At 63.7% G+C, this 22,224-nt stretch overlaps 2 protein-coding genes across 6 annotated transcripts in view; both read left to right on the plus strand.

Annotated features, from left to right (window-relative positions):
* The first annotated feature begins 2,052 nt into the window (after positions 1-2,052).
* Positions 2,053-14,392, plus strand: BSG (basigin (Ok blood group)). Of its 3 annotated transcripts, XM_074025116.1 has the most exons (9): positions 2,053-2,158; positions 9,099-9,446; positions 10,798-10,954; positions 11,672-11,754; positions 11,914-12,062; positions 12,167-12,443; positions 13,286-13,310; positions 13,499-13,566; positions 13,681-14,392. In XM_074025116.1, exons 1-8 carry the CDS (start codon positions 2,092-2,094, stop codon positions 13,560-13,562), a joined length of 1,170 nt encoding a protein of 389 aa, XP_073881217.1. In that variant the 5' UTR covers positions 2,053-2,091; the 3' UTR covers positions 13,563-13,566; positions 13,681-14,392. The 3 variants fall into 3 exon arrangements, with proteins under 3 accessions (XP_073881217.1, XP_005587354.3, XP_073881216.1); XM_005587297.4 differs by lacking the exon at positions 9,099-9,446; XM_074025115.1 differs by lacking the exons at positions 9,099-9,446; positions 13,286-13,310; positions 13,499-13,566; positions 13,681-14,392 and having other exon boundaries at positions 12,167-13,239.
* Positions 14,393-19,946: 5,554 nt separating this feature from the next.
* HCN2 (hyperpolarization activated cyclic nucleotide gated potassium and sodium channel 2) overlaps positions 19,947-22,224 on the plus strand; it is a 36,301-nt gene continuing 34,023 nt past the window's right edge. For all 3 annotated transcript variants that reach the window (XM_045379783.2, XM_065535153.1, XM_074025108.1), the window contains exon 1: positions 19,947-20,638. In XM_045379783.2, coding sequence (XP_045235718.2) covers positions 20,007-20,638 — 632 coding nt within the window. In that variant the 5' untranslated portion in view covers positions 19,947-20,006. The remainder of the gene's footprint in view (positions 20,639-22,224) is intronic.

The raw sequence follows: 22,224 nt of genomic DNA on the forward strand, positions 1-22,224 counted from the left end.
GTGGGGGGCAAGGTCCAGGTGGCAGGGTTCTAGGGGGGAAGGGACGGAGAGATGGGTGGGGGAGGGACTGAGTGTTGGGTTTGGGGAGGAGGGTGGGTGTGGGAGGGATAGAGGGGTGAGTGGGGGAGGGACTGAGTGGTTTGGGGAGAAGGGATGGGTGTGGAAGGGATGGAGGGGTGGGTGTGGAAGGGACTGACTGTTTGGTATGGGGGAGGGGGGTGGGTGGGGGAGGGATGGAGGGGTGGGTGGGAAGGGACTTGTCTCACCCCCCACCTCTGTCGCCCCAATATTGACTTTTCTCACCCCCACCTCGGTCGCCCCAATATTGACTTTTCTCACCCCCCACCTCTGTTGCCCCAATAGCCACTTGTCTCACCCCTCATCTGTCGCCCCGATATTGAGTTTTCTCACCCCCCACCTCTATCGCCCCAATATTGAGTTTTCTCACCCCCACCTCGGTCCCCCAATGTTGCCTTGTCTCACCCCCACCTCAGTCCCCCAATGTTGCCTTGTCTCACCCCCACCTCGGTCCCCCAATGTTGCCTTGTCTCACCCCCACCTCGGTCGCCCCAATATTGCCTTGTCTCACCCCCACCTCGGTCGCCCCAATGTTGCCTTGTCTCACCCCCACCTCGGTCGCCCCAATGTTGCCTTGTCTCACCCCCACCTCGGTCGCCCCAATGTTGCCTTGTCTCACCCCCACCTCGGTCGCCCCAATGTTGCCTTGTCTCACCCCCGCCTCGGTCGCCCCAATGTTGCCTTGTCTCACCCCCGCCTCGGTCGCCCCAATGTTGCCTTGTCTCACCTTGGCCGCCCCGGAACTTCCCGGGTCCTTCCCACCCGCGTTGCTGAGAGTCCGGGTTCACTCATCACCTCGGGCGGGACCCGATCCTCCGCTCCTGAGGGCCCCCAGTGAAGCAGTGGGACGCGTCTCGCCAAAAAGGTGACCGCCTGCCTGTCCCGAAAGAGAATGGGATCCAAATGGGAAGTTTGGGGGCGGCGAGCCGGCCCCGCAGAGAGAAACCTGCACTTTGGAAACGTCTCGGAGACCCCTTTACTTGTGCGGGGTGCAGCCGCCGGAGCACACGCGACAAAGGCAGGGCTTCTGGCCTCTGTCCTGCCCCTGTCGGGGCTTCTGGCCTCTGTCCTGCCCCTGTCGGGGCTTCTGGCCTCTGTCCTGCCCCTGTCGGGGCTTCTGGCCTCTGTCCTGCCCCTGTCGGGGCTTCTGGCCTCTGTCCTGCCCCTGTCGGGGCTTCTGGCCTCTGCCGCCATCTAAGCGGACCGCGGTTGGCTGAGACTCAGAACTTTTTAAAAACAGGGTAAACGCGCCCCCTGCGAGAGAACAAGGGGGCCGGGGAAGAAGCGGGTAGGGCTGATTTACAACTTTTGACCTGGAAGTTGAGTTTCTTAACTCAGTTTTCCCAACCAAATGGCGAACAGGACGTTTATACTGAGACATCATTCATTTTCTGAGATCCAGATTCCAGTGCCTTTGAAGTATTTTTACTTGGGGCGGAGGAGGTCGCTTCCTCCCGCCTAATTTATTAATCTGTTCACATAGATATGTACATTTTTACAGGCAGAGAGGTGGGTCTCGCCATGTTGCCGCGGCTGGTCTCGAGCTCCCAGGCTCAAGCGATCCTCCCGCCTGGGCCGCCCAAGGCTCTGGGATTACAGACGTGAGCCACAGCGGCCGGCCCGTGTTTCACTCTGATCAAATCTGGGTAATACCCTCCGAATGTTTCAACCTCGTCGGCCGCACCGCTCCGCGCTCATTCCAGCTTTGAAAGCCGGAGGAAGAAATGCGCAGGCTCCAGCCGCGTCCCCGCGGGCAGCGCTCCCGTTTCCTAGCAACGCCCTGTCACGTGCGCCGCCGCCCGGCTTCCGTAGCGGGAGCCTGCGGGAGCCGGCGCGTGCGTGCGTGTGTGCGCATGCGCAGGCGGGGGCGACCGGCGTGCCCCGCGCGCGCCCCGCCCCCGCGATGACGCCGTGCGTGCGCGCGCCCGGTCCGCGCCCCCGCCGGTTTTTATAGCGGCCGCGGGCGGCTCCGGCGGCGGTTGGCGGCTGCGGGGCCGGCGAGGAGGAGACATCATGGCGGCTACGCTGTTCGTGCTGCTGGGTTTGGCGCTGCTGGGCGCCCACGGAGCCTACGGGGCTGGTGAGGAGCGGGCTGGGGGCGGGGGTGCGGTCCTGCAGGGGCCGGGAATGGAGGCCGCGGCCGAGGCTGCGGTCCGGACCGGAAGCCAACGGGAGCGTGGGGCCTCGGCGCGGGGCCGCCTGGGGTGCGAAAGGCCGGCCCCGGGGGCTTCCCGCGCCAGCCTGGAGCTTGGGGGTGAAGTCCCAGGGTTTGAGGGGGGCTGGGGGTCCCTCCCGGCGCTGCCTGCCAGGCTCCCCCGGGCGTCGCGCCCTCTGTGTGTGGGCGTGAAGCCCCTGCTTGGGGGCGGGAGCCTGGGGGTCCTGGCCAGGCCGGTCTCGGTCGGGGGAGGTGGGCGTCCTGCTTTTCGGTGGCCTGGGGTTGGGGGTTCCCCGGCAGAGGTGGAGGCTCTCGCCTGATCCCTGGGCGAGGGCGTCTGCGAAGGCGGCTGGAGGTGGCCCGCCCGCCCGTCCCTCCGGCCAGGAGAAGGGAGACCCAGAGCCTGGGTGAGCGTCCCCTTTGGCCTGGAGTCGGGGCAGGGGCTGGGCTGGTGGCTGCCCGACCTGTCCTGCTGGGGCTGGACTCCGCAGGTCGGGGGAGAACGGCCTGAGGGTGGAGCCTGGAGACGGGCCCACCCTGCCTGCGCGTGTTAGGGTCACAAACCCTGCCCGGAGTGTCTGGGGTCCCCGCCAGGCCCCGCGCTGCCGGGGCGATCGTCTTGGCGCTCTCTCCTGGAAAAGGGGCTTTTGTCCTCCAGGCGCACACGGAGGCTCCGAGTGGGTCAGCCTTCCGGATCGGGAAGGGATTACCGTTCTTCGGGGGATTTAGCCCTGGCGTCTTGCCTCGGGCGTGCACCTGCCCCCGGGTGTTCTCCCAGACTCTTAAGCCCTCGCAGGCTCCCTCGAGGCGCCCTGCCTGGAAGGGAAGGCAGAATGTCCCTCGAGTGGCGCCAGCCTTCTCTCTGATTCTGCCTTGCTTCAGGGCACAGAATGTGGTGGTCTCTGAACGCCCCTTTTCCTTTACAGGCGAGGAAGCTGAGCCCTGTGGGGAGTCGAGGTTCCAAGGTCACAATGAGGGGCCTTGGCCACCCCATTCAGCGCAGGAAATAGTGAGAAAGTCGTTTTTAGGAGACTCTGACCGGGCATTAGGTTTCCAGTGCTGTCTTAGGAGGGGCCGTGTGGGGGTGGGCAGACGCGGTTTGGAGAGTGCATTTGGGAAATGGATTGAGGTGTGTTTTTCCGGGAGAAAAGCATGACAGCCTTTCTTGCTTGATAGAAAATTTCTTCCTTTATTGAGACCCCCATTTGGTTCTGGATTAAAGATTTATAGTGAGGCTTAATCCCAGCACTTTGGGAGGCTGAGGTGGGTGGATCACCTGAGGTCAGGAGTTCAAGACCAGCCTGGCCAACATAGTGAAACCCCATCTCTACTAAAAACACAAAAATTAGCTGGGCGTGGTGGCGCACGCCTGTAATCCCAGCCACTCGGGAAGCTGAGGCAAGAGAATCGCTTGAACCCAGGAGGTGAAGGTTGCAGTGAGCCGATATTGGGCCACTGCACTCCAGCCTGGGTAACAGAGGGAGACTCTGTCTTTTTTTAAAAAAAAAAAAAAAATGCTGGGCGCGGTGTCTCACGCCTGTAATCCCAGCACTTTGGGAGGCTGAGTCAGGCGGATCACGAGGTCAGGAGATCAAGACCATCCTGGCTAATACGGTGAAACCCCGCCTCTACTAAAAATTCAAAAACTTAACTGGGTGTGGTGGCAGGTGCCTGTAGTCCCAGCTTCTAGGGAGGCTGAGGCAGGAGAATGGTGTGAACCTGGGAGGCAGAGCTTGCAGCGAGCCGAGATGGCGCCGCTGCCCTCCAGCCTGGGCGACAGAGCGAGACTCCGTCTCAGACAAAAAAAAATTATAGTGACTGATGCGTTGGGAACAAGGTGTAGAGCTGAAGGGTCAAGAGCAAGGGCTTGGAGCCTCTCTCCTGGGCATTGAGCCATAGGGGGCCTTGGGCAGAGGCTGAGGAGGGAGCTCCTTCTTCCAGAGGCTTTGCCAGCTAACTCCTGACCCACGTCTGAGATTTCTCTTCCTGGTAACCGAAGTGGCCCTTTATCGAATGTCTCCTGGGCAAGGACCTGGCCCCAGCACTGGACCAGCTCTGTGGGGGAGACACAGATAAGAGCCCCCGGGCCAGGTGAATGTGTGAGATAAGCCACCGCCTCAGCCCTGTGGAAACAGCCTCAGTGGTGGGAGCCAGCCAGGCTTGACTGGGTTTCAAGCCCAGCACGAGGCTCCCACATTGAGCTAATTTGGACAGCTCAGTGGGTGAAAGACCTTTGGTCCATCCCTGCCGGGTAGCGCGGGTCACGGTTTTGTTCCTCTTGTGCAGGGGACTGAGAAGCGTTTCTCCTCAGCAGAAAGCTTAGCCCGGGGCTTACTGGCCAGAGCTGCATGTGGAGTCCGCAGTGTGGCAGCGCTGCTGTGCAGCCGTGTGTGTGCGTGCGTGTGTGTGATGAGAAGTGGGTCTGTGTGTGTGTGTGATGAGAAGTGGGTCTGTGTGTGTGTGTGTGTGTGTGTGATGAGAAGTGGGTCTGTGTGTGTGTGTGTGATGAGAAGTGTGTGTGTGTGTGTGTGTGTGTGCGTGTGTGTGGTGAGAAGTGGGTCTGTGTGTGTGTGTGTGATGAGAAGTGGGTCTGTGTGTGTGTGGTGAGAAGTGGGTGTGTGTGTGTGTGTGTGTGTGGTGAGAAGTGGGTCTGTGTGTGTGTGTGTGTGTGTGTGTGATGAGAAGTGGGTCTGTGTGTGTGTGTGTGATGAGAAGTGGGTCTGTGTGTGTGTGTGTGTGTGTGTGCGCGTGTGTGTGGTGAGAAGTGGGTCTGTGTGTGTGTGTGTGATGAGAAGTGGGTCTGTGTGTGTGTGATGAGAAGTGGGTCTGTGTGTGTGTGTGTGTGCGTGTGTGGTGAGAAGTGGGTCTGTGTGTGTGTGTGTGGTGAGAAGTGGGTCTGTGTGTGTGTGTGGTGAGAAGTGGGTCTGTGTGTGTGTGTGTGTGATGAGAAGTGGGTCTGTGTGTGTGTGTGTGTGGTGAGAAGTGGGTGTGTGTGTGTGTGTGTGTGGTGAGAAGTAGGTCTGTGTGTGTGTGTGGTGAGAAGTGGGTTTGTGTGTGTGTGTGATAAGTGGGTCTGTGTGCGTGTGTGTGTGTGTGGTGAGAAGTAGGTCTGTGTATGTGTGTGGTGAGAAGTGGGTTTGTGTGTGTGTGTGATAAGTGGGTCTGTGTGCGTGTGTGTGTGTGTGGTGAGAAGTGGGTCTGTGTGTGTGTGTGTGGTGAGAAGTGGGTCTGTGTGTGTGTGTGTGTGGTGAGAAGTGGGTCTGTGTGTGTGTGTGTGTGTGGTGAGAAGTGGGTCTGTGTGTGTGTGTGTGGTGAGAAGTGGGTCTGTGTGTGTGTGTGTGTGTGGTGAGAAGTGGGTCTGTGTGTGTGTGTGTGTGGTGAGAAGTGGGTCTGTGTGTGTGTGTGTGGTGAGAAGTGGGTCTGTGTGTGTGTGTGTGTGATGAGAAGTGGGTCTGTGTGTGTGTGTGTGTGGTGAGAAGTGGGTCTGTGTGTGTGTGTGTGTGATGAGAAGTGGGTCTGTGTGTGTGTGATGAGAAGTGGGTCTGTGTGTGTGTGTGTGGTGAGAAGTGGGTCTGTGTGTGTGTGGTGAGAAGTGGGTCTGTGTGTGTGTGTGTGTGGTGAGAAGTGGGTCTGTGTGTGTGTGTGTGTGATGAGAAGTGGGTCTGTGTGTGTGTGTGTGTGGTGAGAAGTGGGTCTGTGTGTGTGTGTGTGTGATGAGAAGTGGGTCTGTGTGTGTGTGTGTGTGGTGAGAAGTGGGTCTGTGTGTGTGTGTGTGTGTGGTGAGAAGTGGGTCTGTGTGTGTGTGTGTGTGTGGTGAGAAGTGGGTCTGTGTGTGTGTGTGTGTGTGGTGAGAAGTGGGTCTGTGTGTGGTGAGAAGTGGGTTTGTGTGTGTGTGTGATAAGTGGGTCTGTGTGCGTGTGTGTGTGTGTGGTGAGAAGTGGATCCATGTCCGTGGAGCATGTTTGTGCTTTTAACCCCAATTTTGCTGGGGACTGACTTGTGAAAACCAGAAGGTTGGGGCCACACAGCCTTGTCCTGTGTGGGGTGGACACTGCTGTTTGCTCTGTGAATTCGGGACTGTGTTTGCCTCTCCTGAAACTTGCTTCGGGGCGTCTATGGGTTGGTGGGGCACGGCTGGGTGTGGTGAGTGCCCAAGGTTGGCTGTCCACGTCTCCTGCGGGCTTGTCAGGGACGGGAGGGCCCGGGTATGCCAGCTGGGTCCGGAGGGCGGAGGGCTTCATCCCCGAGCTTCAGATGAGAGGAGTGGGAGCGCCTGGCTGCGGCTGGTGGGGGCGGGTAGGGGAGGTGCCTGAGGCCGCTTCCCAGAGCTGTTCTCTGGCTCCTGTGTGAGCACTGCAGTGGGTGGGGAGGAGGGTGGGTGGGGGTGGGTGGGGAGGAGGGCGGGTGGGGGTGGGTGGGGGCCGGCAGCCTTATCCTGCAGGGCTGCTTGTGTACAAGTACCACGCGGCCTGCCTGGCCCAGAGCCCTGGCCTGGCTGCCGAGTGGGCAAGGAGGCGGTGGCTGTTTTTAGATGAAGGTGACTTTACTTGAGAACATGGGTTGCAGCTCATATGGCCAGAATCGAATTCTAACCTTTCTGGGGCTGTGGCCGAGTGTCAGGCGCTGCGCGTCCTCCTGGGCTCGTGGGTGGAGGCTCCTGGTGCGGCCAGCGAGGTGGGGTCGCGGGTGGGGTGGGGGGCTCTCATTGCCCCTGAGGAGCCTCTGTGGAGGCTTTCTCTTCCAGACAGCCCACCCAGTGACATTTCAGTACAGACAAACGCCATCAGCATCTGGAGGGGCCACAGGGTCGTTCTGTCCAAAGCCTTTTGGTCCCTTTGGGAGGGACGCCGCCCGCTGAGAAGGTGGTGGACCCAGCGGTAGCACCGTGACCGGTGCAGATGGTCCCTGGGAGCCCGGGACTCCCGGGAAGGCGGGTGGGGCCCCCGCCTGGTCCTCCTCTGCCCTGTGTGCCCTGCCCGGCCTGGCGGTGGGGTGTGGTGACTCAGGAGCCAGCCTCTCCTAGCAGCCCTGGGTGAGGAGGACGTGGAGCGCAGCCCTGCAGGGCAGAGGATGAGGAGAGGGGCTGCTGCACGGCAGGAAGGGGCTTGCCAGCTGGGCCGCCTCTGGCTGTGCTTCCTGCCCTGACTCACCTCGCCCAGCTCTGCATGTAGCTGCCGGTTTTGCAGTCTGGGAAATCTTAACTCCCAAGAAATGTAGGTTACCAGGAGGAGATCCCTTTGTGAAAATGGCACTGCCAGCCAGGCACGGTGGCTCACGCCTATAATTCCAACACTTTGGGAGGCCCAGGAGGGTGGATCACGAGGTCAGGAGTTCAATACCAGCCTGGCCAAGATGGTGAAACCCCGTCTCTACTAAAAATACAAAACATTAGCTGAGTGCGGTGGTCACATGTAATCCCAGCTACTCAGGAGTCGGGAGGCTGAGGCAGGAGAATTGCTTGAACCCCAGAGGCAGAGGTTGTGGTGAGCTGAGATTGTGCCACTGCACTCCAGCCTGGCAACAGAGTGAGACTGTCTCAAAAAAAAAAAAAAAGAAAAAGAAGGCCGGGCGCGGTGGCTCAAGCCTGTAATCCCAGCACTTTGGGAGGCCGAGACGGGCGGATCACGAGGTCAGGAGATCGAGACCATCCTGGCTAACATGGTGAAACCCCGTCTCTACTAAAAAATACAAAAAAACTAGCCGGGCGAGGCGACGGGCGCCTGTAGTCCCAGCTACTCGGGAGGCTGAGGCAGGAGAATGGCGTGAACCCGGGAGGCGGAGTTTGCAGTGAGCTGAGATCCTGCCACTGCACTCCAGCCTGGGTGACAGAGCGAGACTCCGTCTCAAAAAAAAAAAAGAAAATGGCAGTGCCGGAACTTGTTAACTGCGCCTGCCTGGGGTTCGCCTTCGGCGGTCAGGGGTGAACATCTGCTGTCCCTGTGGCATTGGGGCCTGTGACCTGTGCACTGCCACGCAGCCTTGAGGCCATGAGCATGCGTGTACACGTGTACGTGTTGTGGCGTGTGTGTCTGCAGATGTGTGTCCTTGTATCCGTGTGTGTGGTGGCGGTGCCTGGGGAGCCTGACCTCAGAGGCTGCTGTGGGGGGGGGCTGCAAGGTCCCAGGGTGAGGAGACACTCCCCATGCTTCCCCTGGGCTGTGCTGGGCTGTTCTGACAGGCGGGTGCCAGGCACAGCGTGAAGGGTCTGTGTGGATTCCCTTGTGCTCCTTCGCAGCTCTGGGGACCTTCCCTTGCATTTCGAAGGAAGGGGTGGCGAGTGGCCAGAGGTGAGGGGCCCTGAGGCCCTGCCTGGCTCCCAGCTTCCCAAAGCCCCATCTCTCTGGGTCACCGCCCTCAGAGACTGCTGAGGACACCAGCTTTCCACCCACGGGCCATCCTAAAGGAGCCGGGCTAGGGGCTCCTGGACAGAGGCCGCCTGACCCTTTGGCTTTGGGGTTTGTTTTTCTCAGCAGCTCCCCGGGTCTCTGGGGTGGGGCTATTGGGCAGAAGGCAGAGGACGCTGCCCTTGGGAGCTGAGCTCCCGGCAGCCCTCGGGGCTCAGGACTCCTGGCTGTTTTGCACAGTTTCATGTGTTTTGTGTTTTGAAACCGTGTGTGGTCCCACAGTTGTGCCCTCAGAAGCCGCCGTGGCTGCCATGAGGTAGGAGTGGACTGGACGGCCACGGTGGCCCCCCCAGTCTTTCCCGTGCCATGCTCTTTCCAGCCGGGCCCCATCACTCCCCCACACGCGGAAAGGAAGTGGCTTCCCACCCGTCCTGGCCGGGAGTCCTGTGGCAAGGCCTTCCCCAGGGGCTGCCCTCCCAAGTCCCCTGGGCACTAACAAGGCCCCCGCACTCTCCCTGCAGCCGGCTTCGTCCAGGCGCCGCTGTCCCAGCAGAGGTGGGTGGGGGGCAGTGTGGAGCTGCACTGCGAGGCCGTGGGCAGCCCGGTGCCCGAGATCCAGTGGTGGTTTGAAGGGCACGGTCCCAACGACACCTGCTCCCAGCTCTGGGACGGCGCCCGGCTGGACCGCGTCCACATCCACGCCACCTACCACCAGCACGCGGCCAGCACCATCTCCATCGACACGCTTGCAGAGGAGGACACGGGCACCTATGAGTGCCGGGCCAGCAACGACCCGGACCGCAACCACCTGACCCGGGCGCCCAGGGTCAAGTGGGTCCGCGCCCAGGCAGTCGTGCTAGTCCTGGAACGTGAGTGGCGGGCACCGCCCTCCCCGCCTCCTTCATTTTCCCTCCTGTGCCGCTCGCCTCCCGGCTCCTGCTCCGTAGAACCCAGACGCCTCCTCCCCTCTCCGTCCCGCTGTGCCCCATGGGCCCACCACCTGGACAGAGGGGCCCGGATCTGAAGAGGGTGGGCTCGCTGCTTGACCACCAGTGCTGGCAGCCTGGCTTGGGGAGGGCAGGGCTCTGCCCTCCAGCACGTGGGTCCTCGTCCTCCCCTCGACCCTCCTCGTGCCGTCTGTTCCGCCGTTCCTTTCTGCTCCCCTGGGCGCCTGCCCAGCTCCCTCCCTTGCGTCCGTGCTGCAAGCCTGAGGGGCCTCCGAGCTCAGCCCAGGCTTGCAGGTCTCGGAACCTTCTGTGTCCTTCGCAGCGTCTCGTTCTAAGGGATTTTCACATTTCAGTTCCTAGTGGGAATATTGTAAATTGACCAAGAACCAAGAGATTTGCTGGTTGGGGACTGGCAGAAGAACGGGTGCTCCCAGCACTGCTGGAGTGCTGTCAGCCTGGGGTCGGGGGGTGTGGAGCCACCTGGATGCTGCCTAGAGAAGGGCATGGGAGCCTTGGCCAGGGGGTGCTGTGGCTTTTTTTTTTTTTTTTTTCCTGGAGATGGATTCTTGCTCTGTTGCCCAGGTGGAGGGCAGTGGCACGGTATAGGCTCAGTGCAACCTCCACCTCCTGGGTTCAAGCGATTCTCCTGCTTCAGCCTCCCAAGTAGCTGTGATTACAGGCACGAGCCAACACGCCTGGTTAATTTTTTTGTACTTTTAGTAGAGACGGGGTTTCGCCATGTTAGCCAGGCTGGTCTTAAACTCCCTACCTTGTGATCCGCCCACCTCAGCCTCCCAAGTGCTGGGCCGGGATTACAGGCGTGAGCCACGGCGCCGGCCGGCTACGTTTTTAGAAAGGAATTTCCAGTTTGTGCTAGGGCTGCTCCAAGAGCCTGATGCCCCGGTCCTGGCTCAGGGACGTGAGTGGTGCCTTGTCTGTCCCCACACCCCGGTCCCAGCCTCGTGTGTCTCCGGGCAGGAACATCACCAGGCGGGGCCGCTCGGTTGCCAGCGCCTTAGCCCAGGGCCCGCCAGCTGCCGGCGAAGGCCACCTTCCCGAAGGGGCCTCCCCAGCAGGCGCTTGTGGCTCTTCTCTTCCCGGAGGCGCGGTCAGAGTTCCCCCTGGGTTTCCAGTCTTCGGGGTGTCAGGGCCACGGTGTTTTCGGGAGTGAAAACAAGCCCTTCCCGGGAGGAGCCACAGGTTCCTGGGGGTCAGGCAGGCAGCGCGGCCGTGCTCCTCCACTCTGCTGACCGCGTCTCGCCGGGCCTCGCAGCCGGCACAGTCTCCACTTCCGTAGAAAACATTGGCTCGAAGACACTCCTCACCTGCTCCTTGAACGACAGCTCCACAGAGGTCACCGGGCACCGCTGGCTGAAAGGCGGCGCGGTGCTGAAGGAGGACACGCTGCCCGGCCAGAAAACGGACTTCGAGTGAGTGCCGGACCGCGGAACGCGACCACGTGCCCCTTCTCACAGCTCTCTTGCCGCGAGTGGCCTGTGGTCCGTGAGAACAAAAGACTGGTCGCCAGGCTCGATCCAGGCGGAAGTTAGGGACCAGCTCCACTCGGACCCCCAGAGGGAAACCCCAGGGAGGGGTCCGAGGGCGCCCTTGGGAGCCGGGTGGCTCCAGTAGCCCTGACAGGCGTCCCTGTTGCTCCCTCGCCAGGTCCCGGGCACAAAAGGGCGCCACACTGCCAGGCCCCGGGCACACATGCAGGCCTCCCGGGCTCTGTGCTCCTGACACAAGAGGGCGCCACACGGAGGCCTGCCCGGCTCAGCCCCCAGACGCTGTCATGGCCAGAGCCTCGTCATCACTGGAGCTGGGACGGCCCTGGGAGCACAGAGCCTTTTGTTTTGAGGCTCACTGGGAAGACAGCCCCAGGGTGTGGGGTGCAGAGCAGGGACCACAGGTGACGGGTTCGCCGTCAGGGAGAGGGTCCTGTTTGCTGGTTCTCTCACCTGGAGGGTCTTGGCAGCCTGGCTCTGTCCCTGGGGCCGTATGGGGACACCGGGAGTTTTGTTGAGGTTCAGACTTGACTGGGACAGTTTGACTTTTTCACTGTGCTGTGGTTGGGCCCCTGGAGAGCCCTGGGTCCTGGGAGGCGTCCTGCAGAGCCGGGCCCAGCTCACCGCCTGCTGTGGTTGCAGGGTGGACTCCGACGACCTCGGGGGAGAGTACTCCTGCGTCTTCCTCCCCGAGCCCACGGGCAGGGCCGACATCCAGCTCGACGGTGAGTCCTGCAGCCAGGGGTGCCGGGCGCCGCCGACTATCGGGGGAAGCGGTTGGCCTGAAGCACCCGGCACATCCCGGAGCCCTGCCCTGCTCCCTGGAGGGGCACAGCCCTCGCGCTGCGGGGAGCCCTGCGGTTCCAGGCTCCTCTCTCTCTCAGCCCTCCTGTCAGGTGCCCCCAGAGTGAAGGCTGTGAAGTCGTCAGAACACGTCAGCGAGGGGGAGACGGCCGTGCTGGCCTGCAAGTCAGAGTCCCTGCCCCCCGTCACCACCTGGGTCTGGTACAAGATAACTGACTCTGGGGACCAGGTGAGAAGCCAGGGCGGCCGGGGGTCCCGGGCTCAGCCCTCAGGACCGGGGGAGGGGCCTAGGTCCGGGGTCCCGGGCTCAGCCCCTGTCCTTGGTCCCCCTAGGTCATCGTGAACGGCTCCCAGGGCAGGTTCTTCGTGAGTTCCTCGCAGGGCCGGTCGGAGCTACGCATCGAGAACCTGAACATGGAGGCCGACCCCGGCAAGTACGGGTGCAATGGCACCAGCTCCGAGGGCACCGACCAGGCCACGGTCACCCTCCGCGTGCGCAGCCACCTGGCCGCCCTTTGGCCCTTCCTGGGCATCGTGGCTGAGGTGCTGGTGCTGGTCACCATTATCTTCATCTATGAGAAGCGCCGGAAGCCCGAGGACGTCCTGGATGGTGAGCCGTCTGCCCTCCTGCCCACACGCCCCGCTCTTGGGTGGTCCGGGGCCACTCCTGGTCAGTCCCTGCCAGCCCCACCGCTGACCCAGAGCTCGGAAGCAAGGAGCCCCGGGCGGGGAGTTGATAGCACCCTGAAAGCCAGTGTGGGATGGAGCGTCCGGTCCGTCCCTGGGCAGCTGCGACTCAGTGGGCAGCGAGACCCCAGGAGGAGGAAGAGGCAGCAGTTCACCCCACAGCCTCACCCAACCCTTCCCTCCCCCTCCTCCCCCTCACGTGGCTGCAAGCCAGTGTCCTCCGTGGTAAGCCAGCCCTTGCTGTTCCGCCCGACCTCGTGGCAGCTGCGAAGAGCCCAGGGCCATGGTATCAGGGAGTCCTGGCCTCTGCATGATCGGGCTCGGGAACCTGAGGTCAGCCGTGCTCGGCTCCGGCAGCGCCTGGCTCTTCTGCTCCTCAGGCTGCGTGTTCTGGGGCGAGGCCTGTGTGGGCCTGTCGTGGCGGCTCTTGGAAAGCACTGGGGGACAGGAGTGAGGCCCATGAGGCCGTGGGGACAGCTTACCTTGGGGGGGGGGGACAGCTTACCTTGGGGGGGGGGGACAGCTCGCCGTGGGGGGCACAGCTCTCTGTGGGGAACACACCGCAGATGGGGAGGGCGGGTTTTCCCCGCACCATTCGGCCTCAGAAGATGCACACGGCCGGGGCTGATGCGCTGCCCTGAGCCACCTGGAGGTCACTGAGGGCGGGGCCAGCAGCACAGACGTCCCTGCTCGGGGGCCTGAGTGGGACCAGCTCTGACAGGCTGTTCTCTCGTCCTCTCTTTCATGGTGGCGGTCCTCCTTCAGATGACGACGCGGGCTCTGCTCCCCTGTAAGTCCCAGCTGTGGGGTTCGGGGTCCCAAGGAGCTGCCTGCTCCTGCTGCCCCAGGCCTTTAAAACACAAAGGCAGAGTCCCCCGGCTTCAGTATTCTGGGGTCCTGGGGGCCGGGGTGGGCAGGGGTGACTTGGAGAGGGTGACTTGTCGGAGACACCCTCTCACCCGGCCCCTCATGCCCCAGGAAGAGCACCGGGCAGCACCTGAACGACAAAGGCAAGAAAGTCCGACAGAGGAACTCCTCCTAGCCAGGTGCGGCGGGCGGGCGGGCGGGAGCTCCTCCTGAGCCGGGGCAGTGGGCTCCTGGGTCCCGCCTGTGGGCCGCTGGGAGGTGGGTCCAGTCTGAGCGCCCCTCCCTGTCCCCAGGTGGCCCGAGGACGCTCCCCGCCCCCGCGTCTGCGTCGCCGCTGGAGTCCACTCCCAGTGCTTGCAAGATTCCAAGTTCTCGCCTCTTAAAGAAAACCCACCCCATAGATTCCCATCATACGCTTTCGTCTTTTTAAAAAAAGTAGGGTTTTCTTTCTGCATTCAGGATTCTGTTCCTTAGGTTTTTTCCTTTGTGAGTATTTCTCAGAGCCCGGGAGCTGCGGCGCCGCGGCCCGCCTGTGGCTTTCCACCTCTGGGTCTGAGTCACGGCGGGTGGGCGGCGCAGCCTCCTCCACTGGCTGCGGAAGGTCACAGGTCACACGAGGGGCCCGCGTCCTGCCTGTCTGAAGCCAATGCTGTCTGGTTGCGCCATTTTTGCGCTTTTATGTTTAATTTTATGAAGGCCACAGGTCTGTGTTTGACTCAGCCTCAGGGACGACTCCGACCTCTTGGCCACAGAGGACTCACCTGCCCACACTGAGGGCAACCCCGTCACGGCCTCAAGGCACCCCCAAGCCCCTTCCTTGCCTGTGCATCCGGGGGCAGCTCTTTAGAGGGTTTGCTGGGGAACTGGCGCCGTCGCTGGGACTCCAGAACCGTGGACGCCCCTCCCCAGCTCGCCCCTCGAGGACGGCCCACTCTCCACAGCACCAGGACTCAGTGGGAGCCCCTGTCCCACCCACCGCCACAATAAAGATCGCCCCCACCCCCACCCTCACCCTCTCCTGGCTCCTGTCTGTGCCTGACGGGCTTGGGTCGCCCGAGAGCATGTTCACCCTGGGCTCTGGTGACCACAGCAGGGGTGGGTCCGGTGCCAGGACTTCACGTGTGAGGACGGGTCTGCTGAGACCCCAGTGGGTGTTGGGGGCCTGGGGGCATGGGCTGGACTGGGAACTTGGAAGGCAGCTGGGACCGACCCCGTGCCTCAGAGCCACACAGCAGAGGGTTGGCACTGACCTGAGTCTTCTCTGAGCCTGTTGCTCCTCTCGGCGTGCTTTGGGCCTGACAAAGGCCGAGGCTTTCGGCTGCCTGCCCCACAGCTGCCCGCACCGACCCTCCTGGGCAGGCTGCTTGGGCAAGGTTCAGGCGTGGTCCTGGCGGCTCCTGGAGAGCAGGTGTGTGAAGCTGGTTCCTGGGGGCTGAGGGATGCCCAGCCCCCGTCCGCCCAGCACGTGGAACAGACGTGGCTGCAGGGCTGGAGAACTTGGGGGGGACCAGGAGCTTACAGCGTGGAGGTTGCAAGGCACAGGGCTAGTGAGTGGGTGTGGAGGGAGGTTTGCAGCTGTCAGCCCTGTAGGCACTGGGCCTCCTGCTGGTCTGAGCGGGGGTCTCGGGGTGGAGGTCAGCAGAAGAGGCTGAGTAGGGGCTTAGGGAGCCTGGGTGGGTTCCCAGAGAAGCCAGGAATCAGGTGGGAGAGCAGTGTGTTCTGTGGTGGGGAAATCCAGCATTTAATGCCACAGAAGCCAAGAAACGTGACCCACAGCCTCACCTCACAGCTATGCAAAGCGGGCGTTGCGTCAACACAGTGAGGGGCTCAGGCGGGAGCCCCTCCCGGCGCTGATCCTGTGTGCTGGGCCAGCGGGGAACCGCGGGGCCCACATCCGGAGCTGCCCTCGGCCTGGAGCCGCACAGCTGAGGCCGGCTCAGGGTCCCTGGCAGTGACCGCCCTGCCAGTTCCACAGCTGGGCCCTCCCCGCTGCTGCCACCAGGCGGCACCACATGCCCGTGGGGAGGGTGGCAGGTCCTGGAGCCCCTGTGCCCGGGCAGCCTGGCAGCCCCTCCTGGGCTGAGACCGCGGAGTCCCAGGCATCACCCACTGAGTGTATGCTCAGTGACCCGCGAATAGGGATGCCCGTTCTGCTTTCATTGATTAGGCGCCTGTGGTATACCTGGAGCTGGAGATTGTGCGTGGACAACAGGCAGAAGGGTCCAGTGGGATGGAGACTGCCAACAGGATGATGGGAAGGGGCGCGTTGGGGGGCATCGCCGGGCACACGGCCCAAGTGGGCCCCTGGCTCGGGTCTCCCCCTCACCTCCCTGCCTGGGCTCTGTCCCCCTCAAGGGTCCCAGGCTCTGTCCATCTTTCTGCCGCACCCCAGCCCCAGGCGTGGGCCCACAGTGCCTGTGGACGCCTCATGCTCTGCACCGCGTGGTAGGTGTGAGAGTTGCAGGTCAGGCCAGCCTTGGGAGATGGATGGGTTTCTTGGGGTGGCGACCAGCAGGTGGGGGGCCTGGGTCCCTGCAGGGTCATCCGCCCGAGAAAGCAGCCACTCACCCATAGGTGCTTCCTTCGTCTTTTTTCTTTGCACACAGAAATATAAGCCTGATTCGCAAAAGTATAGCCGCTCAGCATGTAGCTCTGTGCACCTGCCCTCAGCATTTGGTGTCCATGTTCATCGACAAGCATCCAGTGAGCACTGAGGTGTGCAGAGATGGGGCTCGGGTGTGTGGCTGAGACTGGGATGCCACCCCCTTTCCTAAGCCTCTGTTTCCTCAGCTGTAAGCTGGGACCGCAGGCGACACGCACCACTCCGCCTGGCTCATTTAGTATTTAGTCAAACTGCAGATTTTCCAGGCGGGCTCAGTGCCTGCCCTGGCCTGATTTTGTCTTCCTGGTCTTACACTGCTTTTCACTCCAAAGCCCCCAAATTGTATAAGCTTTCAGGGCATCCGACCTGGACCTGTCCTGACCAAGTGGGAAATGCAGGTCCGAGGTTGGTAAATGCGGTAAACAACGCTGAGAGAGGCTGCAGGCGGCGGGGAGGTGGGGAAAACCCTGGGGAGGGAACGGCAGGGTCTGGGGAGGCTCAGCAAGGAGGGGTCTGGGGGTCCGGGGCCCAGTGACCCAGGCACACAAAGGCCAGGCGTGGGCAGAGGAGTACAAACTGCAGGGCTTTCTGCCAAAGGCACTGGGAGCCGTGGGTGGTTGTAGGCCACAGACCAGCGTGACTGAGGAGACAGGCCCTGGGTCTCCATGCTCCCTACACAAGTCAGGTGTCAGGTGTGGTCCCGTCTCAGGGCCTTTGCACAGGCTGTGCTGCCTGTCCAGAGCACGCTTCCTGCGGCTTCCCGGGCCGCACCCCCTCCTTCAGGCCTTCTCCCGGCACCTCGCCCCTCTCCCCACCCCGAGTGTTTGGACAGCGCTCACCACCTTCTGCTGGACAGTATCTTATTTGCTACTCTTACAGTTGACTGTGATAACCAGCTTCTCCCCTGGCTGGCTCTGAGTCAGCCACACTCTGAATGCTCGGCCCCTGGAGCAGGTGCTTAGTCTTTGGTTTGTTTTTAGACGGAGTCTGGCTGTGTCGCCCAGGCTGGAGTGCAGTGGGGCCATCTTGACTCGCTGCACCTCCCAGGTTCAAGCGATTCTCCTGCCTCAGCCTCCTCCTGCGTAGCTGAGATGACAGGCGTGCGCCACCATGCCTGGCTAATTTTTGTATTTTTATTAGAAACAGCATTTTGCTATGTTGGCCAGGATGGTCTCGAACTCCTGATCCACCCGCCTCGGCCTCCCAAAGTGCTGGGATTACAGGCTTGAGCCACTGTGCCCGGCCAACTTTATTATTATTATTATTTTATTTTATTTTATTTATTTTTTTTTTTTTGAGACGGAGTCTCGCTCTGTCCCGTGGCTGGAGTGCAGTGGCCGGATCTCAGCTCACTGCAAGCTCCGCCTCCCGGGTTTACGCCATTCTCCTGCCTCAGCCTCCCGAGTAGCTGGGACTACAGGCGCCCGCCACGTCGCCCGGCTAGCTTTTTGTATTTTTTAGTAGAGACGGGGTTTCACCCTGTTAGCCAGGATGGTCTCGATCTCCTGACCTAGTGATCCGCCCGTCTCGGCCTCCCAAAGTGCTGGGATTACAGGCTTGAGCCACCGCGCCCGGCCTATTTTATTTTATTTTTTCTGAGATGGAGTCTTGCTCTGTCACCAAGAGCTGGAGTGCAGTGGTGCGATCTCGGCTCACTGCAACGTCCGCTCCTGGGTTCAAGCAACTCTCCTGCCTCAGGCTAGCTGGGACTGCAGGCACGCACCGCACCCAGCTAATTTTTGTATTTTTAGTAGAGACGGGGTTTCACCATGTTGGTCAGGCTGGTCTCGATCTTTAAATATTTTTAAAATTAAAATAAATAAGCACGGCCAGGGGGGTGGCTCACACTTGTAATCCCAGCACTTTGGGAGGCCGAGGCGGGTGGGTCACCTGAGGTCAGGAGTTTGAGACCAGCCTGGCCCAACATGGCGAAACCCCGTCTCTAAAATTAGCCGGGCGTGGTGGCAGGCACCCGTAATCCCAGCTAGTCTGGAGGCTGAGGCAGGAGAATCGCTTAAACCCGGGAGGCGGAGGCTGCAGTGAGCCGAGGTCACATCCCTGCGCTCCAGCCTGGGCAGCGACAGAGCGAGACTCCATCTGAAAATTAATTAATTAACAAATGCAGAGTACTCCAGCCTGGGCAAGGGGTCAGAGTGAGTGTGCTGAGGCCAGGCAGGGCCCTGCTCACACTGACAGGCACTGGCCCGGGTCAGCCTGTGGGCTGGGGGGAGTCGCCGGGATCTGGTGGGAAGGACCCCGAGCCAGCCTCCCTAGTGACTTGCAGGTTCTGCCGGTGCCTGGAGGAGGCGCCTTTTTGCTTCTCCCACTGCCAGGCATGGGCGGTTCTCATGCCGTGCGGGTCCCGCCGCCTCCCTGCTCCCAAGCGCGAGCCCCAGGGCTCTGGCGACCTGCCCAGCCTGACATCTTCCCAGGGTGAACATAAAAGATCCCCCTTCAGCTGGAGGACGCATCTGCCTCGGGGCGGGCCACAGCCTGGCACTGCCAACTGTGCCACCAGCCCAGCCTCTCCCGCGACACCTTGGGACGAACAGCTGTCCTGCCCGCCTGTGCGGAGGTGGCCGGCGTGGGGGCACAGGGATCCCCAGGGTGTGGGGCAGCTTGGCCGGGGCGAGAGACTCGGTCGGGCTCAGCCCATCCAGTGTCAACCGGGGGCATGCTGGCCCTCCCTCAAGTACCACTGAGTGCCTCCTGTGTGCAGGAAGGGGGCCATCTCTGCCCCGGTGGCCCCGAGGTGCAGGTGGGCAGGCGGCACCCGACACACAGGGCATCATGGCTGAGAGGACGTCAGGCCAGGTGCCAGAAGGGTCCCAGGAGGGCAGGAGGGTCCCAGGAGGATCTCAGGAGGGTCCCAGGAGGATCTCAGGAGGGTGCCAGGAGGGTCCCAGGAGAGTGCCATGAGGGTGGGGATGTTCAGCCTCCACTTCTTCGTGTGTGACTGTCTCTCTCCTCTCTCTCACTTGCCAACTCTCTCACCCACCCCATCCCGGCTGTCTGGTGGGCTGGGTGGGCTGGGTGGCTAGGGACACAGGCCTCATGTCACCTGGCACCAAGCAGCCCCCACACTCGGCCTGGCTGTGGCCCAGAAGCAGAGCCTTGGGAAGCACCTGTCTCAGAGCCGGAGACTGGGGGCACTGGGGGCACAGCCGCACCCGAAGCTTGAGGGGTCGGGGAAGGAGGCAGCCCCGGGGCAGAGGGCTCTGGTGCCTGTGCGAAGGCACTAGTGGGCTCTGGGTCTCCCTGTGACCCCAATCTAAAGCCCACCAGACCTAGAGGAGACCCCCCCACCCCACACTGCTCCCCAGGGCACGGTTTGAGGGTGGGTGGGAGCCCCACACCTTCGGGTGCCTCTTCTAGTTTTCCCTGTCAGTTTCCTCAAATGCAGACCAGGGAGAGGAGTGCCCGAGTCTCCCAGAACGGCCCCCAAGCCGGCCGGCCCCTCCCCACGCACTCAGGGGTCCCTGTCCAGGGCCCACGGGCGACCCAGCAAGGGCTCCTGTGACCTTTAGAAACACGCTTTCATTGTGGGAGTCTTCAAACCTACGGAAAGCAAGGAGGCGCTGGCCGTGGCGGCCTCCCGTCTCCCAGGCCCGCGTGCACCCTCCCCGCGCCGGTGCCCTCCGGGCAGAGGTGGAAGCCGCGGCGCGGGAGAGGCGGCCTCGGCCGGGCAGCGGGGCTCCGTGACCTTGGGCGCGTCCTTACACGTCGCGGGCCTCAGTTTCCCCTCCTGGGGAGAGGCCCGCGCGGGGCTCCGAGGCCTCGGGCCGCGTGACCTTGGGGCGCCCCGGACCCCGCGGCCCGAGTTTCCCGGCGCCGGGCGGAGGCGGCGCGCGGGGAGGGGGCGCAGCCGGGCGGGACTCCCGCCCCCGCCCCTCCCCCGCCGCGAGGCTCCGCCCCCCGCGGCTCCGCCCCACCCCGCCCCCGCCTCCCCCCTCCCTCGGGCTCCGGCCGGCGGCGGCGGCGGCGGCTCCGCTCCGCACTGCCCGGCGCCGCCTCGCCATGGACGCGCGCGGGGGCGGCGGGCGGCCCGGGGAGAGCCCGGGCGCGACCCCCGCGCCGGGGCCGCCGCCGCCGCCGCCGCCCGCGCCCCCCCAACAGCAGCCGCCGCCGCCGCCGCCGCCCGCGCCCCCCCCGGGCCCCGGGCCCGCGCCCCCCCAGCAGCCGCCCCGGGCCGAGGCGTTGCCCCTGGAGGCGGCGGACGAGGGCGGCCCGCGGGGCCGGCTCCGCAGCCGCGACAGCTCGTGCGGCCGCCCCGGCACCCCGGGCGCGGCGAGCACGGCCAAGGGCAGCCCGAACGGCGAGTGCGGGCGCGGCGAGCCGCAGTGCAGCCCCGCGGGGCCCGAGGGCCCGGCGCGGGGGCCCAAGGTGTCGTTCTCGTGCCGCGGGGCGGCCTCGGGGCCCGCGCCGGGGCCGGGGCCGGCGGAGGAGGCGGGCAGCGAGGAGGCGGGCCCGGCGGGGGAGCCGCGCGGCAGCCAGGCCAGCTTCATGCAGCGCCAGTTCGGCGCGCTCCTGCAGCCGGGCGTCAACAAGTTCTCGCTGCGGATGTTCGGCAGCCAGAAGGCCGTGGAACGCGAGCAGGAGCGCGTCAAGTCGGCGGGGGCCTGGATCATCCACCCGTACAGCGACTTCAGGTACCGCCTCCGGGAGGGCCGGTCGGCGCGAGGGGGCCCGGGGAGCCGGCGCGCGGGGGCCGTCCTTGGAGCGCCTGGGGAGGGCGGGGCGGCGCGCCCGGCCGGTGACCTCGGGGCTCCTCGGTGACCTCGGGCGTGTCCAGGACCCGCCCCGGAGTGACCCCGGCGCGCGAGGCTCCGCCTCTGGGGGGCTCCCGGGGTGACCCCGGAGCGCCCCCCTCCCACGCACCCCGACATACTCCGCCCTGCGGCGCGGCGGGTGGGGTGGGCCGCAGGGCCAGGGTCTGAGCGCCGAGGGGCGCAGAGGACGAATAGAGGGGAACGTGGGCCCCAGAGAGGCGGCGGAGCGGAAGGGAGGAGGAACGAAGGGCGCCCGGGAAGGACGCGCCTGAGGGAGGCCGGGGGAGAGGGGGTTAAGCGGCTCCCACGGCGTCCACCCGCGCCCCGCCTGCGAGGAGGCGCGCCCGGAGCCGCGGGCCTGGAAAGCGTGCGGGTCCCCAAGCTGTGTCTCCAGGAGCCGCTCCACCCGAGCCGCGGGCGGTGCGCGCATGTGGCGGTGGGTGTGTAGATACCGCTGTGGATCAGCCGGCTAATGCGTGGAGGGCTCGGAGCAGGGCCGGCGCGAGACCACCGCCGCCGATGTTTGCGTTCCTGGTTCCCGGGCTGTGCGTGCTGTGGCCGGAGAGTGAGACCGGCGCGTGTCCCCGTGGGCTGTGTGTGAACAGGGGCGCGTGACGGCGGCGGGGTTCCCGGGGCGCAAGCCTGTGGCCCGGGAGGTGTGTCTCCAGGGGTGTGTCTGCGTGGTGGTCGCGAGCGTGTGTCTGCGTGGTGGTCTCGGGCGTGTGTGCCCCGGGTGGTTTTATCGTGGTGGGACGTGTGGTTCGTATGTGTTGGGACCAGGTGGCGGGCGTGCGTTGTGCGCCCGGGGCCGGTGTGCACCGGTGGGCAGTAGTGTGAGCCGTAGGCAGGTCTCACACGCGCGACCGTGGACGGCTGCGTGTGTGTTTGTCCACGAGTGGGGTGTGAGGTGGGTTGTGGAGGGTGTAGATGGGGCCCGCCGGGCGGGCGCGGTTTCAGCACCACGGACAGCGCGCCGGGCCTGGGAAGGCTGCGATTTTCCCGCCTGTCTCTCCTCCTCCAGGCCTGGGCACCCCTGAACGGCCCCCATGGACCCTGGACCCCCAGAACTGGGCAGGGAGGCTGTGGGAATCTCTCTTCCCTTGACTTCTCTGCACCCCTAGTGATTGGCTGGAGAAACTGAGGCCTGGGGCACACACGTCCTGGACAGCCTGGAGGAAGGCCCTGGAATCCTCCTCCCACCCCAGGTCTTCCTGAGAGAACACAGCTTTGACCAGAAGCCTGGATTTCGAGACCGGCCAGGGGTGGAGGAGCCCCAAAACCCCCAGAAGGGCTGTGTCCGGCCCCTCCCACCCCGCCTCCGTGCCCCACTGGGAGAGCTTGGTCAGCGTCTGGGCTCTGGCCTGTGAAATGCGGACAGTGAGCAGGAAGGACTGGACTTCCAGGGCTGCTGGTCGGCCTGGCCCCACTTCCAGTCGGGCAGTGGCACCGCCTGGCCGGAGAGGGAC

The sequence above is a fragment of the Macaca fascicularis genome, chromosome 19, assembly GCF_037993035.2.
Source record: "Macaca fascicularis isolate 582-1 chromosome 19, T2T-MFA8v1.1".
Taxonomy (NCBI): Eukaryota; Metazoa; Chordata; class Mammalia; order Primates; family Cercopithecidae; genus Macaca; species Macaca fascicularis.